General features: G+C 37.1%; 1 protein-coding gene across 2 annotated transcripts in view; it reads right to left on the reverse strand.

Moving 5' to 3' along the window:
* AK9 (adenylate kinase 9) overlaps positions 1-17443 on the reverse strand; it is a 114240-nt gene that overhangs the window by 44982 nt on the left and 51815 nt on the right. Inside the window, exons 17-23 of one of the 2 annotated variants that reach the window (XM_036024565.1) lie at positions 15030-15186; positions 14094-14208; positions 11760-11836; positions 8854-9018; positions 6299-6385; positions 5629-5829; positions 4586-4707 (exon numbers count right to left, since the gene is read on the reverse strand). In XM_036024565.1, the coding sequence (XP_035880458.1) occupies positions 4586-4707; positions 5629-5829; positions 6299-6385; positions 8854-9018; positions 11760-11836; positions 14094-14208; positions 15030-15186 (924 nt within the window). Of the gene's footprint in view, positions 1-4585; positions 4708-5628; positions 5830-6298; positions 6386-8853; positions 9019-10484; positions 11837-14093; positions 14209-15029; positions 15187-17443 lie in introns of both variants that reach the window. The other variant, XR_004902869.1, reaches the window with a different exon arrangement.

Below are 17443 nucleotides of genomic sequence, written 5' to 3' on the forward strand. Positions count from 1 at the left end.
ACTGTTGAGATTTTAATACACATCTTCCCAGAATTTTTCTTATAATGTGGTATACATTTTTGCTTTTCTCTGGATAGTGCATTTCTCTCCCTTTTCTAGTAACATGACTTTCCCCCTCTTCTCATGGAGAACTACATCTTCCACATTCTGAGGAGCTCGCATGGACCAGACGATCACAGTAACTCCCCACCTCACGGTCATTAGGTGGGTATGATGCCAAGGTTGGTTCAGTCATACTAAGTCCTCTAGTTACTGTGATTAGTCAGGGCAACTGACTGAGACAGGAAAAGCAAAGTTCTTTCTTGCTGTTTTTCCAGGTGGATGTAAGCATAGTGTACTTTTGCCTCCTAGATCAAAATTTCTCAGAACTTCTGGCAGCTATATCTGCTTTGTTTGAAAAAAGCATCTTTGCAGATATAATTAAGGATCTCAAGATGATATATATAATTTATTATCCAGGTGGTCCCTAAATCCAATCATGAGTGTCTCTGTAAGAGGAGAAGACAGAAGAGGAGAAGGCCATGTTCAGACAGAGGCAGAGATGGGAGTTAAGCAGCCATAAGCTACAGATTGTCTGGAGGTACCAGAAGGTGGAACAGGAAAGGAAAGATTTTCCCTAGAGCCTTAGAGGGAGCAGCACCCTACTGATACCTTGATTTCAGAATTCTTACCTCGAGAACCATGAGGGAATTAATGTCTATTATTTTAAGCTTTTCAGTTTGTGGCACTTCCTTTCTTTTTCTTTTTTTTTTAAATTTTACTGTATTTTATATTGTTTCAATCTTTTACAATGTACATGTCTTCTTACTTTTTAATGGTATTTTATTGACTGTTATTACAGTTGTCCCAATTTTGTCCCCTTTGCTTCACCCCCACCAAGCTATCCCCACTCCCTCAGGCAATTTCCACACCATCATTCATGTCCATGGGTCATGTGCATAAGTTCTTTGGCTACATTGTACTTTACATCCCCATGGCTATTCTGTGACTACCTATTTGTACTTCTTACTCCCTTCACCTCTTCACCTGTTCTCCCCTACCCACTCTCATCTGGCAACCATCAAAACACTCTCCATATCTGTGATTCTGTCTCTGTCCTCCTTCTTGTTTGCTTAGTTCATTTTTAAGATTCACTTTGGACAGATATGCATTTATTGCCATTTTATTGTTCCTAGTTTTGATATTCTTTTTCTTAAATAAGTCCCTTTAACATTTCATATAATAATGGTTTGGTGATAATGAACTCCTTTAGCTTTTTCTTGTCTGTGAAGCTCTTCATCAGCCCTCTAATTCTAAGTGATAGCTTTGTTGGGTAGAGGAATCTTGGCTGTAAGTCCCTGCTTTTCATGACTTTGAATATTTCTTCCCAATCCCTTCCAGCCTGCAAAGTTCCTTTGAGATATCAGCTGACAGTCTTATGGGAAGTCCCCTGTGGGTAACTAACTGCTTTTCTCTTGGCGCTTTTAAGAGTCTCTGCATCTTTACCCTTTGGCATTTTATTTATGTTGTGTCTTATGGTGGACCTCTTTGCATTCATCTTATTTGGGAGACTGTGCTTCCTGCACTTTCATGTGTATTTTCTTCACTAAATTAGGGAAATTTTCTTTCATCATTTTTTTCAAATGCTGGTAGGTTTCCAATTTCTTGCTCTTTCTTCTCTCCTTCTTGCACCCATATGAAGTGAATGTTGGAAAAGTTGAAGATGTCCCAGAGGCTGCTTACACTATCTTTGTTTTTTTTTTTTTTTTTAATTCCTCTTTCATCTTGTTGTCTGACTGGTTCTTTTTTAGTTCCTTATGTTCCAAATAATTAAAAATAATTAATTTGACTCTTGGCTTCATTTGCTTCACTGTTGATTCCCTGTAAATAGTTCTTTATTTCAAGTAGTGTATCCTTCATTTCTGGATCTTTTTTATGCTGCTGATGTCCTCACTAAGTTCCCTGAGCATCTTTATAACCAGTGTTTTGAACTCTGCATCTATTAGATTGCTTATCCCCATATTCTTTAGTTCTTTCTCTGGAGTTTTGATCTGTTCTTTCATTTGGGCTATGTTACTTTGTTTCCTCATTTTGGCAGCCTCCCTGTGTTTGTTTCTATGTATTAGGTAGAGTTGCTATCACTCCCTGTCTCAGTAGCATGGAATAATATAGTTAGTGTCCTGTAGGATCCAATGGCACAGCCTCCCCTATCACCCAAGGCATGCCCATCATGTGGGCTGAGTGCACCCTCCTCTTGTAGTTGAGCCTTGATTGCTGTTAGCAAGTCAATGGGAGGGATTTACCCAGGCCAGTCAGTTGCAAGGACTGGCTGTCACCACTGACCATGAACCTCTGCCCTCTGTGGAGGATCAGCTCTGCAGGTGCAGGGTAGTGGTGCTCTGATGTGGTCTGTAGCTGTCCACTGGGTGCACTGGCTCTGGGGTTTCCCAGGTGGTGCAAGCCAAGGTCAGCCCCCACCTGTGTTTTGCCCAGGGCCACCTTTTCTGAGTTATAAAGCAATCTGAGATGGTTACTTGTACTGAGCTTGGAGATTCCCAGGTGAAGCCAAGCTATAAATCTAGGCTGGTTGCTGCTAGTGATGGGCCTGGGGCCACTTAGCAAGAGGTATGGGGGCTGGGAACTCACTGAGGCTGTCTGTTGCTTGTTTGAAAAGATTTAGGAATTTGTGAAGCATGAGTCAAGATCAGCCATTCATATGGAAAAGCCACAGTTTACAGCTATAAGTTGGGTGGGAAAGAGCCTCAGAGGATTTCTAGGGTGGGACAAACTGCGTTAGCCAGGTTGATTCAGTTTCAGATGTGGCACTCACTGTTTCTGTGGCTCTGTGCGGGGAGGGTTCAGAAAATGGAAAATGGTCTCTACCCACTTTTCTGGCAGAGCGAAAGCAGTCCCCCAGATCCCTCCTTGATGCCAGACACTTCAGTTCCTCCTCATATGCCACTGGTGCCTTTAAAGCTGCTACCCTCGTGCTAGAGCTCAGAGGGAGTGAGTCTGAGTAAGTTCGTGTGTGGCTTATTTAAGAGGAGCTGCTTGGGACTCCAGAAGTGTCTTCCACTGACTCACTCCCCATTGGTCTTTGCAGCTAGAAGTTGTGGGAACTTATTTTCCTGGTACTGGAACCCTGGGTTGGGGGGCCTTGTGCAGGGCTTGGACCCCTCACTCTGGAGATATCCCTCCCAAATTTTATCCACCACACGTGGATGTGGGACCAGCCCATTCTGCACCTCCACCCCTCCTCCCATTGTGGGTGGATGTGGTTTCTTTAATTCTGTAGTTGTCAGACTTCCATTCAATTTGATTTCTTATGGTTCTGAATGATGGTTGTTCTATATTTGAGTTGTAACTTTGATGTGTTTGTTTGAGGCTGTTAGCTGTGTTTACCTATGCTGCCATCTTGAGTGGAAGTTTTGGCATGTCCTTATGGTATCCTTAGGAAATCAATATAACGGAAAGAAGTCTTAGGAAACTAATATAACAGGAAGAAGTGATAAATTAGGGAGAGTGGAACTGAGGAGAGGACATTGTTATCAATGAAGACCTTACCTAAAAATATGTTTTGAATATTACAGACAGCCTGAGACTTGTCTGTAATACAAGAAAGAGACACTGACTTTGCAGAACAGAACCAGACATGAAAGAATGGCAGAAGAAGGATGATTGAAAGAAGAGAATCTAAACACAGGAAGGACAAAACCTGCATCTGTTAGCCACCTGACTTAAGGTCCCAGCACCTCCTTAGTGACAAAGTATTGGAAGTTGTTGTTTGAATTACAGTACATAACATTTGTTGTTTGACACACACATATTTGGGTTTAAGCTTAATTATGACTGTCTGTTTATCTAACTTATTACATCATTTTGTTTCATTCATAAAAGCCAAAATTAAAAGGATCACTTCTTCATTTATTATCGATAGATGCCTGAATTGGGTGGCTATCGATTGAGAAGGGTTATCAAAATGTTTGCGACAAAGAAGTAGATTTTTGCTAAAATGAGTTGTTCCTGTTTGAAAATACCACTCATTAGTGTCATGCAAGCAACCTCTCAAAGTTGCTGTTGCTGTATTTTACTTAAAACACCCACTTCTGTTAAATTAATAAAAGATTTCTGTCTCTCACTGATTGAGTGGTTTAGTTGGATGGAGTGTTGTGTTATACACTAAAAAGGTTCAATCCCCAGTCAAGCACTCCAGGAGGCAACCAATTCATGTTTGTCTTTCATATTTATGTTTCTTTCTCTCTCTCTAAATCAATAAAAAGATAAATTAAAACATATCCTGAGGTGAGGATTAAAAAAATTTTAAAAGATAGTTCTGTCCTTAATATCTATACATTTGTCCATGAAAAATTTCTTTATCAATTTCCCTTTTCTTTTTTCATGGGTGTAACATACTACCTAAGCAGCCCTGGCATTTCAGGGATCAAGGGAAGCTAGAGTGGAAGCGAAGTGTGTTGAAAATGTTTATATATAAAAGTGAGGAGGCCTGCTTATTTTCCTGAGGTCCAAGAGTGCTAATAACCATTCTGGATATGTGCACTTTCAATGATGTGACCAATGTTAAGGAGCAGTAATAAAAGACTCATACCTCTTCCTCTTCCTCTTCCTCATCTTCCAGCTCCTCCTCAACCTCTGTTTCAGCATGAAAGTCCTCTGTTTCTTCCTCATAATCTTCTAAAGTTAATTCCCATCCAGCATACTGGAAAGGTCCTGTAAGGGAGGGAGGAAGGAAGGAACAAACAAACATTTGGAAAGATATTTTTACAATAAAATGATATTAGCAATACTGTTTTGGCCAAGAAGTCCATAAGTTTTTTTCCATAAAATAAAAGACACATTTTCATTATCACAATAACTTTACTGATTTGGATACTTGGAGTATGTCAGTTATCTCCCACTTGGTATAACGTGGATTATTCTCAATTGATGTCTTGATTTGATCACTATCAACTTCAGCTGTTCTACGGGACCATGGAGTGGTGTCAGTGAGAAATCTCCAGCACAAACTTCACAAACTATTTTTCACACATTTGGTCAGTCACAGCACCTTCTCCATACTGTGCACAAATCTTTTTTTGGACTTCAGCTGCATTTTTACCTTTCTTGAAATAATAAAGCATAGTATGCCAAAAATATTGCTTATATTCTTCCATCTTCAATATTAAAATGGCTACACAAATTCACCAATATTGATGTTTCTTTAAATGCATGTTGACATAACAGCTGTCACAATAGAACCTAACAAAATTGTTTCTAATGAAGTTAAAGACAACTAAGCACTACTAGAGCCATCTCATGGGAAAAAACAAATGAATTTTTTGCCTAACCCAATATTACAGTAGTCTAAGATTAGGAAAATTAATTGCAGTGACTGATCTCTTACTATACATGTATATGCAAATTCGCCTTTAGAAATTCTTTAAGCGACAACTGGCCAGTGCTGTTTGTGCACCAAGACTGTTCTGATAGGCGGGTGCCTGTGCTGTGAGAGTTGTTAAACACTTTAAACACTGTCCCTGGATATACTGAATGTTTTACTTTATGGACCACCAAGGAAGGCTTTAAACTTGCACAGTGCTTTTAATAATGTTCCCTGCTCTGGACAGTAAATGTTAGGATTACAGCCCTTACTTTCCATCGTCTCTACTGCTTTTTGAAGTAGTTCCTCTGGAGTTTTGCCAGCAATCTCCAAGTGGAAGACTTGAATGGCAGAGTCAGTGAATGTTCTTTCTATAGATTTCCACTTGGTGGCGAAAGATCTGATCTTCTCTTTCACTGGTTCCATTTCAGGAACATCAGGATAAGCGTCTTCAGGAAACTTAGGTAGTTCAACTTTTGAGTAAAGGTTAAAGGAAAGAAAAAAAGAGGCTTCAAATAAGGTATTTTACCTGCATTGCCAAAATGATTTATACTTCACATTTTTAAAACATATGAAAGAAATAAACATGTTCTCAACAATAATGTAAATTTATAAATTCATATTTTAATCATGCTTCAATTTCTTATATTGGCTAGATTAATTATTATCTATTAATAAAATTACTTGGATAATTAATATGTATTTCATATGGCATCTTCAACTGTTAATAAAATGTATCAAATTTGATGAAAAACAGTGTTATAAGCTGGACAGACACACTTTTAATATAACAAGCTAAATCAGTACAATGCACCAACTGGCATACGATGCAAAAAGAATCAGGTAGGAAGTTCATGCTATGCCTAAAATAAGGGACTACACCCTTGTAGGAGAATAAGAAAGCACTTTTATGCACTAACTACTTTTATTTTACATGCTCACCTGTTTCAGGTAATTTAGTTTCCAGGCCCTCTTTGGGTTCTTTTGGAATTTCTGTTCCAACCGTAGTTTCCTCAATAGGCTCAGACACTTAGAAAAGAAATCTAATCGTTAGTGTTTGAATTTTAAGACATGGTTTCTTTATAAAAGTTTCAGCACAAAGAAAATTCAAAACACAGTTTAAATTGTATACACTATGTCTAACTGAAAATACAGTTCCAGTTAGGAAAAGTATAGCTTAAAAATACCTAATAATATAAGGCAGAAAATGAGGAATATTCTTAAATGTACTAAAGGACAATGACCAGAATAATATCTGACACATGATACATACAATTCTGACTGGTAACAGTCATGTCTACAGCATTGAGCTAGAGCTGACCCTAAATGGCATAGGAGGCCTGCTTTAGATCATCCCAAGAAGGTTCTGTGGGAGAAACAGTAGGGAGATAAAAAGCAATACAACTAAATAATCTCCTAGACCCTTAATATTATTGTGAGACACTACAGACACTAGATCCCTCTGGTTTAATGTTTGATGTGTCATATTTAATGAATTTCTGATTATTTATTTGTTTTCGGTATTTTATAGTCTGTCTTCTTGCAAAAGGCAGGTGGGTAGAAGAAGAGTCAGCCTGGCTGTTTAGGTACAGAAGAAAACGCTGGAAGTCTCTGAGTGGGAGCAGAAGTCAGTGGAGGTATAGCACTCTTAAAAGGAGACTGGGTGTTTTATCCCACCAGCTCCTCTGTTGGGCACAAGGGATATGCTTTTATACTTACTGTTCCATAAAGTTAAGCTAATCCATGTGATAAAAATTATCTATGTTGAACTTGAGATTTCTCAGCGTGAAAATTCCCATTAGCCCTGTTTCTTTAACCAGATGACAGCAGGTTCCTAGTTGCCCCAGGCTGGATTTGGCTGCAGGTATATAAAGACCTTCAGTTCATAGCACTAGTTTCTAATCCAATAGTAAGTGTGCTTGGAAGAATTTATGAACGTTAATCCCACCATGGCAGGGTACCCCATCTTACTGCTTTAGGCCCATTCCCCAGTCCTGAGAGTGACTTTCATTGCCCAAAGATGCCTCCTTGCCCTGCCCCACCCACCAAACTGCACCCCTGCAGCAGGGCTGGCTCCATGGGTGTGTGACCTGGGCAGTTGTATAGTCTCTCACTCAGAATTGCCTCACACTTACTGTCATGCTCTTTGGTTGTCAATTTGAAATTTTTAATAGTTTTATCTTTGAACTTTGTTTTGTAATTAAAATCCAAAGGGGCCCCGATGGGACAACAGAGCATGCATATGAGCAAAGATAGGTACAATATATGTTAGCCAGTCCTCGCCATCTCATTCTTATGAGAGTTCCTGATGGCCCATCATGAGTATAGAATTCCAGAGAACCCAAGATGCGTGGGAGTATGCATGACTGAGTGGTGAGGGCAGACATGCACAGATGCTGACAGACCCAAGCGACCCTGCTTTCCTTTTGAACTAGGGCTTCCTTCAGATGCAGGAAGAAGGTGATGGCATTCAGAGAGACATGAATGACCAAGGAACGCCCCCATAGCCTCTCTTATTCATATCGCTTCCCTGTAGTAAACACTTAGGCTGAAAATGATGACATAGAAGGAAAGGAAAGATAGGGCAACCCAGTGTTCCTTTTCCTTTCAGTCTTTCCTGACTCGTTAGGAAGTTAAAGGTAGAGAGTGTTGGTAGAATATGTGCATATTAAGAAATGAAATAAAAAGCTGAGTTAGTTTTGTGCACAAAATTTACCAGTATTATGGTAAGAATGACATACCTATATATGTATGAGCTGTAAAATATGAACTGTGTTAATTTCAGTGATTCCTTTTTTCTTTTTATATATATATATATTTTTTAGACAGCGGGTCATGGAGGGAAAAAGAGAAGGAGAGAAACATCAATGTGTGGTTGCCTCCCACACACCCCCTACGGGGGACCTGGCCAGCAACCTAGGCATTTGCCCTGACTGGTAGTCAAACCAGTGACCCTTTGGTTCACAGGCCACTGCTCAATCCACTGAGCCACATCAGCCAAGGATAATTTCAGTGATTCTGTATATGAGTTAAATACTCTTATATTCTTATTTAAAAATGGTATTGTACAATATAAAAATGAATGGTGAAATTCATGCTAATAATTTAAGTTTTTAATATTTCTTTACTTAGAATGACATGAAATAACAAATAAAAATGACAACTTGTGAGAGAGATTATGGAAGAAAAGAAAAAGCTTTATATTTAGTACCGTTAATGGCATTTTCCCCCTGCTTTTTAAACAACATGCCCCACCAATGATGTAGACAGGCCTGTCCCTGAGCGCCAAGACAGGGCAGAGCAGAATCAGCTTTTCTACGGCACTCCAAATCACGTGCTCCAGAATAACATGGTTTGGATGTTACAGCTGTTCCCTGGGGGCTTATTTTCCATTTTTAGCCTGTTTCCACTTTTTTAACATATGCACACACATGCACACACGAACACAGCAATGGGCGTGAGCAGAATTAAGGGCACGGCTGTTAATAAAGTCTGACCTGATTCAGATTCTGTTTCAGGAATCTCGGACACTTCAGACTCCTCAGGTAAGAGGCCCTCGGTCTCCTCGGCCACCTCAAGGGCTTCAGGCTCTTCAGGAGCATCAAGCTCCTCACCTTCAATCTCCTCATCAGCGTCAGCGTCAGCGTCAGCCTCTTCCTCTTCTAGAAAAAAATGAGAAGTAGTAAATTATCATTCAGGTTAAGTCAGCAAATATTAATTGGGTGCTAGGCACTCTCATAAGTGCGGAGACCCAAACAAAGAATCAAGAGTGGACCCCTGCCCTCCTGGGGGATGGGGTTTAATGAGGGAGAGAGAGATTTTCTATATATTTTACCTATTAAAATGTAGTGGTAAAGGATTCTAACCATATATTCAGAGTTCTACAGGGGCAACCAGCCTGAGGGTTCATTTAAAGAAGGAAATGTTTATTAGCAGCCCCAAATATTATAACTTTAAGAAACTGGAAACATCTCAAATGTCCCTTCAACAAGGGAAGGGGTAGACCTGCACTGTCTGATACACAGCCACTACAAGATGTGGCTGTTGAGCACTCAAAATGTGGCTAGTCGTGAGATGTGATGTAAGTATAAAATATACAATGGATTTCAAATATTTAGTATGGAAAATTGAATGTAAAATATGCCAATAATTTTTGCATTGATTACATGCTAAAATAGTATTTTGGATACAGTATATTAAATAAAATTCATTTTACTTGTTTCTTTTTACTTCTTATGTGGCTATTAGAAAATTTAAAGTTACATATGTGGCTTGCATGATATTTCTATTGGGTATTACCAGTCTAGACTCTGTATTTTCTTATAGCTAATATTCAATAATAGAGTGGTTAATCAATACACTGAATGGAAATTTTAAAAGCATAACTTCACATTTTCAGTAGTTGCTGATGACCATGTAGTTGCTGATGAACAGAAATATATGCATGGAAATCTTTCCGGAAGAAGATGGGGTGAATTGTGGAGTCACAAAATCCATCTTCCCAATTCCTTTAATAGATTTATGAAATTGACTGAAAATAAAGGTAATTTCTCTGCAAAGATGATGTGAAAAAATAAATGAACTTAACTTCTGGATTATTGTGGAAATTCTTTCCTCTCAGTAAGTACCTTCCAAGAATCACATTCTAGTGGTGAGTGATACTTCTGGTACCTGAATTTTAATGTAAATCTGGGTGATTAAGTCTCCAGAGGAAAGCATCCTGAAGTGTCCTTACATCTCGAGGTCTGACCAGGACTGTAGAGCATGTGGCTTCCAGGTATGTGACTTGGAATGTGGTGAATCTTTGGTGTTATACGGAGAATTTTATGGTGATGCAGAAGAGGAAGAAGCAGAATTTGCTGAAACCTACTAGGGTTTGGGATGTAGTTCTGTGCTCTACACCAGAAACTCAAAATGTCTTCAACTAAATGGTTTGGTTTTTTAAAAAAAGTAAAAAGTTCTACTATTTTTTCGAGAACCCTAGTGAATAATCTGAGTACCATATAAGTCAGGAATGGATTGAAAAGTGTCCTAAGATCCTCTGTTATCTGTAATTTTGACTAGTATGTGTTGTATAGTTATCTATTCTTCATAATAAATTACCCAAAACCTTAGTGTTTAAAAAAACAATAATCATACCCCCTCCCCCCAAAAAAACAACAACGATCACATATTATCTTTGCAGTTTCTGGGGTCAGGAACTCGGGAGTGGCTCGTTGGCGACTCTGGCTCTGGGTCTCTCCTGAAGTCGTCATAAAGATGCTAATCAGGGCCACAGTCATCTGAAGCCTTCAGCAGGGCCAGAGGATCCACTCCAAGGTGGCTACTTATAGCCAGAACTGAGGTCCTGAGGGAGTGGAGACACGCCCTGCCCCAATTCCTGACTAACAAAACTGGGAGCACAATAAAAATGGAGGTTTACAGTGTTGGGGCAGCTTTTTGCCCAGCAGTGGAAAACTGAAACAGATACTCTTCATTCTTCTGAAGAATGGACTCCTTTGGCAGTCTGATAAAACATATGGATCCCATTTTAGGATAGTGCTTTTGATCTCATAGAATAAAATACATATGAATTCAATTACATTGAAATACAGTCTTCAAGACATCAAACAAAATTCTGTGCTATAGGAAATTTGTGCATCTTTACTAATGCATTATACAAGAACCAGCACCTGGTTTAATAATGACCATAATTTGGGAATAGTGATAAATATACACAAGATACCTAAAACTGTAATGTGGTATCTTCATTTTTATTGGTGACAGAGTTAATTTATTGCTAATGCTACTGTGGTTTATTGCCTATATGAATTATTAGTTAAAGGAAGAACTAAATTTTAATGAAAGATTAGTTAAAGTAAAGTTTTCATCCAAGTTCATAGACCCTTGAATTTATCCATGGACCCCCAGGTTAAGAACTCGAGTCTTGAAAGAAGCTTGTAGGGTAAGTTCTTCTATCATGGAGATTGGAAGTTTAAGTGCAAACGCAATGGGTATAGTAAGAGTGTGACTATTATGTGAACTCCTGCAACACCTTCTAATGGAAATAATCCCAGTAGCCATACATCATCTATGACTGGGGCAACCATCAGAAGGCATGCTGCTCATGCTGCCCTGCTGTGCATGCCGCTTTGAGGGTGCAGGAGTAAGTGTCTGTGCCAGGAGTCTTTTTCCTCTGGTCCATTACTCCAGTAACCATATAATTTATTACCCAAATTGGAACATTTTGAGAGTGAAAGGGGGTCAAATAAATACTTTCAAACCATGGCCATAAACCTGGACTCTCATGGGCAAATGAAGAAATACAGTAACCCTGTCTATAATTCACTGAAATACTACAGTTGCTGGCACTAATAATACAAAATTAAGTGACATATTATTAGTCATATCAATCTGTGCTTGCCTTTTCTTTTCATATCCAGAGCTTCCAATAGCCTGCCATTTTCTTTTTCTAGTCTCAATTCCTCCTCTTTGGTTTTTCTGCAACAAAATAAAGTTCAAAATTTAATTATCTTTGGAAATTCAGACATCTTACAAAATTATAAGATCTAAGGCTGAGAATAGTAACAACAAACAGTACATTGTTTATAATAGTCATTACATTTTTTTACTTTACAATATAAATAATTCACTCATATTGAGGTCAGTTAATTTTCAGGGGTTTTTTTGGAAGAAAATTTGGAATGTTACTCTTTGTAAAGCTGTGGCTATTTATTAGAAAACCTGTCAAAATTAATAAAGGATTGTCTAACTACAAGTTAAAAAGGCAAATGAGAAAAATTGTATTTTTTTTTCTTCCAGTTGAGAAATGTTCACAATATAATCTCAAGTGAAAAGTATAATATAGAACTATGTATAATACAATTTTAACTTTGTATTTAAAATGAATATAAATTATTAAAAGACTGGTAGAAGACTAATCAAATTATCAATAATAGTTATCTAGATGATGGCATTATGAGAAAATAAATCTGAAATGGAACAAAAACCAAAAAAAGTCAAAGTCTCATGTAAAGGCCTTGCAAGTTATTTAGAAAAGAGATAAACTTAACAGGATTAAGAATTCCATCTTAGGCCCTGGGTGGTGTGACTCAGTGGATTGAGTGCCAGCCTGTGAACCAAGGGGTCACCGGTTTGATTCCCGGTCTAGGGCACATGGCTGAGTTTTGGGCTGGGCAACCACACATTGATGTTTCTCTCTTTCTTTTTCTCCCTCCCTTCTCCTCTCTGAAACTGAATAAATAAAATATTTTTTTAAAAAGAATTCCATCGTGGGCCAAATATCTAAAGACATGTGGAATTCTACATCTAAAGACATGGAATATGTCTGTGGAATATCTAAAGACATGTGGACTCCACATTTTTCCAGCATCAGCTTCCAAATGTGCCAGTCAAAAGCAGGATAATTTCTGTCATCACCATTAGTCTTTGACTCGTCTATCCAAGTGGTTTATCTAAGTGTCTCATGACTGGCAGCAGAATCCTGCCTCATTCTTGTCAAGTTCCAGATACTTATCGGCAGCATCCTTTATCCAAGTTTTGGATAAGGTGAGTCTCACGAGAGAGTCCTGTTTGAACTGCCGGTTCACATACAGTCAAAAGGGGAAAAGAGTGTAGAAACAAGACCCAGTCATCGCAGAGGTCTGGTCATGGACACGGAGAACTTGAATTATACCAACACTTCAGGCTGGATGGCAGGATGTGGCATACAGTAAAAGAACAGCCCCTATTAATAAGAAACACACCTGTTGGGAGAAGAGGTGTGGTAATGTCTTTTGAAGAGAACATCTGTAACTAGAGCCCAAAGGATGCTGACCGGAAGAGAATGACAGGCCCACAGAACAGTCTTAGGACTGTCCCAGAGTATGCTGCTGCTGTGAATGGGCCCCACTGCACTTCACTGGTCCCCACTGAATACTTGGTGCAGTTATTTTCATATTATTTTTTTAAAGATGTAGTTATTTTAAAAAGAATGTTAACATTCTTATACATGTTCTCTTGTGCATTAATATGCTGATTCCTGAGGGCTGAAGTCCTAGATATACTTTCTAGGTCAAATGCATACACATTTTAATTTTTTTAATCCTCACCTGAGGACCTTTTTTTCATTGCTTTGAGAAAGAGGAAAAGAGAGAGAGAAACATTGATGTGAGAGAGAAGTAACGACCAGTTGCCTCCCATACATGCCCAGGCCCGGGGTCGTACAGAGAATGGAACCTGTAACCTAGGTATGTGCCTTGATGGGAAATTGAGCCTAGAACCTTTTGGTTATGGGACAATTCTCCAACCAACTGAGCCACACTGGACAGGGCCATATTTTAATTTTTAGTAAATATTTTTTCTACCATTTTAGTTATATCACACAAGTGTATTTTTATTTACTTTTATCATATAATTTCTTCACTTTGTGAATTCTAGTTAGCAAAATTATTTAAGACAGATAAATATGGTAAAAAGACAAGAAATCTTATCTCTGCTCATTTTTTTCTTACAGTGTCTTTTGAGAGTAGATATTTGATTTAGAATAAATTTAGTTTGGGACTGTGAAAACATCTCTCCTTTAGAGATTCTAGAAATATTTGTGAAATTACTGTTTTTCTTAGAATTAATTAGAGTTGGGTCAGTTAGACCACTATTTTGATATTAAAGAGATTTAATAAATATAAATTATAAGTAGATATTTAACAGCTTCATAGAAGATTTATTAACCTGTTTTAATATTCTAGGCAGATTTTACCTTGCTGCTTCTTCCTCTATTTTTTTCTTTTGTAGTTCATCTAATAATCTTTCTAATATTTTAGAGTCAATTTCAGGCTTATTCTCTAAGTACAGTCTATTAAGTAAACATTTTCCTGAAATGTAGATAAAGAGAATAATATTAATTTTGAAGTTCTATAAAGTATAGTGAGGTACATATTGAAAATTAACAAAATTTAATTCTTCCTAAATCCAAATCTATTTTCCTTTAAGCATTTATTTAAATAGAGTCCAGATTCTTTAAAATACTAAGAGACCATCTTAACCCTTTTTAAAAAGCATATATTGACATGCCAAAAATGACTAAAACATGAAAAAATGCAGTATATTTTCCCCAGAAACTCTTTTCAAGTGTATTTACCTAAAATGCAAAGTGGCAAAATATTCTTGGCCTACTTGTCAAAGATTAGTTGACCACATGTACATGTACATGGGTTTATTTCTGAGCTCTCTATTCTCCATCTATTGGCCTATACATTTGTTTTTCTGCCAGTGCTATACTGTTTTGATTATTGTAGCTTTATACAAAGTGATTAATAAAAATATAGTTCTACTATCTTGATGTACTTAATATGTCTCATTTGAGGTGAACAAAGACTAATATGCAGTCTTACCCTCAGCCTTATGTATATTTAATTTAGGATTTATAGTGCTGACTGAGAGAGGAGGTGTTGAATTCTAGCCCCAAAGAGTAATTATGAGGGCCTGCTGGAACACCCAGTGCTCTAGCACATTATTCTGGCCACCCACTAGGTGCATGGATGCCTCACTTGTACACCTCTAGGTTGTCAAGGAATTGTTGGGGTGGAATTTGTACCTAGTGAGGGTAGAGCATTTTCCATTTTATATTTTAACTGAAACTATTATCAGCAATAAAAACTTCAGTTTCAAATTGACATGATAAATATTTACCAACCATCGTTTTCTGTATCTGACAAACAGATTACTAAATCTGGTATAATTCCTTTCTCGATTAAGGCTATCCACAGTTCTCTTATAACAGGGCAGTTGTCCAATACCCATCCTCCATATTTTGGGACACCAGAAAACCTCTTCTTGTTTTCTTTGGCTATCTGTAAAAAAATTGACACACTGATAGTACCGTCATAGCTAGAAGTCAAGGATGCTACCATTATATATCACTTTTGTGAACCTTAATCAACTGTCTTCTGAGTTCTTCTGACTTTCAGAAGAAAATAAGAGAACCACTTAATTTCAAAAAAGAAACTTAAAACAAGAGAGCTATAAGTTTTAAAAATTAAGAATGAGAAGCAAAAGCCTTTATTAAGTAAATATAACAACACTTTCTTTGCTATGTTATTGCATATTACAGAATTCAGATCCTAATTTAGAAGGTCTGGGATGAGGCCCAAAGGTCTGCATTTCTAACGTGCTCCCAAGTAATGATGACCTATGGACCACTCTTTGGGTGGTAAGGTCCTAGCCCAGCTTGCTATTTTTAGTGACAACACTCTTCACTTCCCTTTTGCCTTTCAACCCTCAACAAGAGAGCTGAGAGGTACTGAGATGGTTACTAATAGCCAGGGAGGAAACTGGGTCAAAACAAATCTTGCAGGTGCTTAATGAGTTCTGCTAAATTCTCCCCTTCTCACCACTGAGCAGTAATAGCTTCAACAGAAGTATGGAAATTAGTAGTGTGGATCTGTGAATACACAGATTCTGAGGGTTTTAAACAAGTTTGTGTCACTTTAGGTAATCACAGTATGTTAGAAGTAAGTCAAAAGGCAAGAGATGCCTATCTAGACATCTCTGGCCCATAAGAATTTAAGATTATCTGTTTTATGAATTTCCATCTGAAAGAAGAGTCTTTAGAAAAAATATTTTGAACTTGCTGAAATGTGTAACATTAAGAACTAGAGGGTAAAAAAGCTATAGAAAAGAAATACAATAGAAGACAAAGACAAATACTGTATGATTTCACTTACACATGGAATTAAAAAAAATGAAACTCATAGACACAGAAAGTATTGTTGGTTGCCAGAGGTGGGGGTGGGGACAGGGGGAAATAGGTAAAGGGGGTCAAAAGATACTTCCAGTTATAAGATAAGTAAGTCCTGGCGATGTGATGTACAGCATGGTGACTATAGTTAACAATACTGTATTGCATATTTGAAAATTGCTGAGAGAGTAGATCTTAAAAGTTACCACACACACAAAAAAGTAACTGAAATGATGGATGTTAACTAACCTTATCGTGATAATCATTTTGTATATATGCATATATCAAATCATGTTGTACAACTTAAACTAATACAGTATTATATGTCAATTGTATTTCAGTAAAACTAGAAAAATATAAATGGTTAATAAAAATGTTACCATCTAGTTGCAAAGATATGAAAGTTAAAGCAATGTCAACATATCATTTATAATTTTCTCATCTCAATGTTTTTGAAAAAAATTAATAACTTTATAGTATTTTATCAAATATTGATTTGTTTAATTATCCTCTGTTATATACATAATTTATATACACAAGTTATATATATAATTGATAACTTTACATCAATTTATATAACTGATAACTTTATTATAACATTGTGCTCATGTGATGGACATCTGTATGTATAAATCTTTGTCCAAACATACATTTCTTCAGGCCAGGTTCCCAGAAGTGTTTTTAGGTCAAACAGAATAAGGAATAAACATTTTAAAGGCTCTGCATACACATTGCCACTTTGCTTTCACATCAATTTTCACTTCTGCTAAGTGACTATATCATTACAGCCTCACTAAAAGATTGTTATAATAAGATTGATGTAAGTTTTAAAATATTTTTGCCAACTTTACAGAAATCATACCTCATTGTTTTAATTTTCATATTTTTATTGAAACTTGAACATTAAAAATTTTCAATTAACAATTTTTATTAATTTTTTATTGATTGATTTTATAGAGAGAGAGCAAGAAGGGGAGAGAGAAAATAAAAAGAGAGACACATCAATTTGTTGTTCTACTAATTCATGCATTCACTGATTGCTTATTTTATGTGCTCTACCAGAGATCCAACCAGCAACCCTGGTGGATTCGGACAACACTCTAACCAACTGAGCTACCTGGTGAGAGCTGTAGTTTTTCCTTGATAAAATAATCTGCTTATGTGTCTTGCCTGCTCTTTTTATTGGGATGTTAGATCTTTCTTGATTTCTAAGAAATATTTATATTGAAGAATATGTCATTTTATAATAAATACTTTCCTCAATTTGACCTTGGCCTTAAACTATTGATTTTCATATTTTTTATATAAAGAGAATCATTAAGTATTCTCACCCCTGAGATTTTACTTTAAGAGTTCTTCCACTACATTTG

The sequence above is a fragment of the Phyllostomus discolor genome, chromosome 4, assembly GCF_004126475.2.
Source record: "Phyllostomus discolor isolate MPI-MPIP mPhyDis1 chromosome 4, mPhyDis1.pri.v3, whole genome shotgun sequence".
NCBI lineage: Eukaryota > Metazoa > Chordata > Mammalia > Chiroptera > Phyllostomidae > Phyllostomus > Phyllostomus discolor.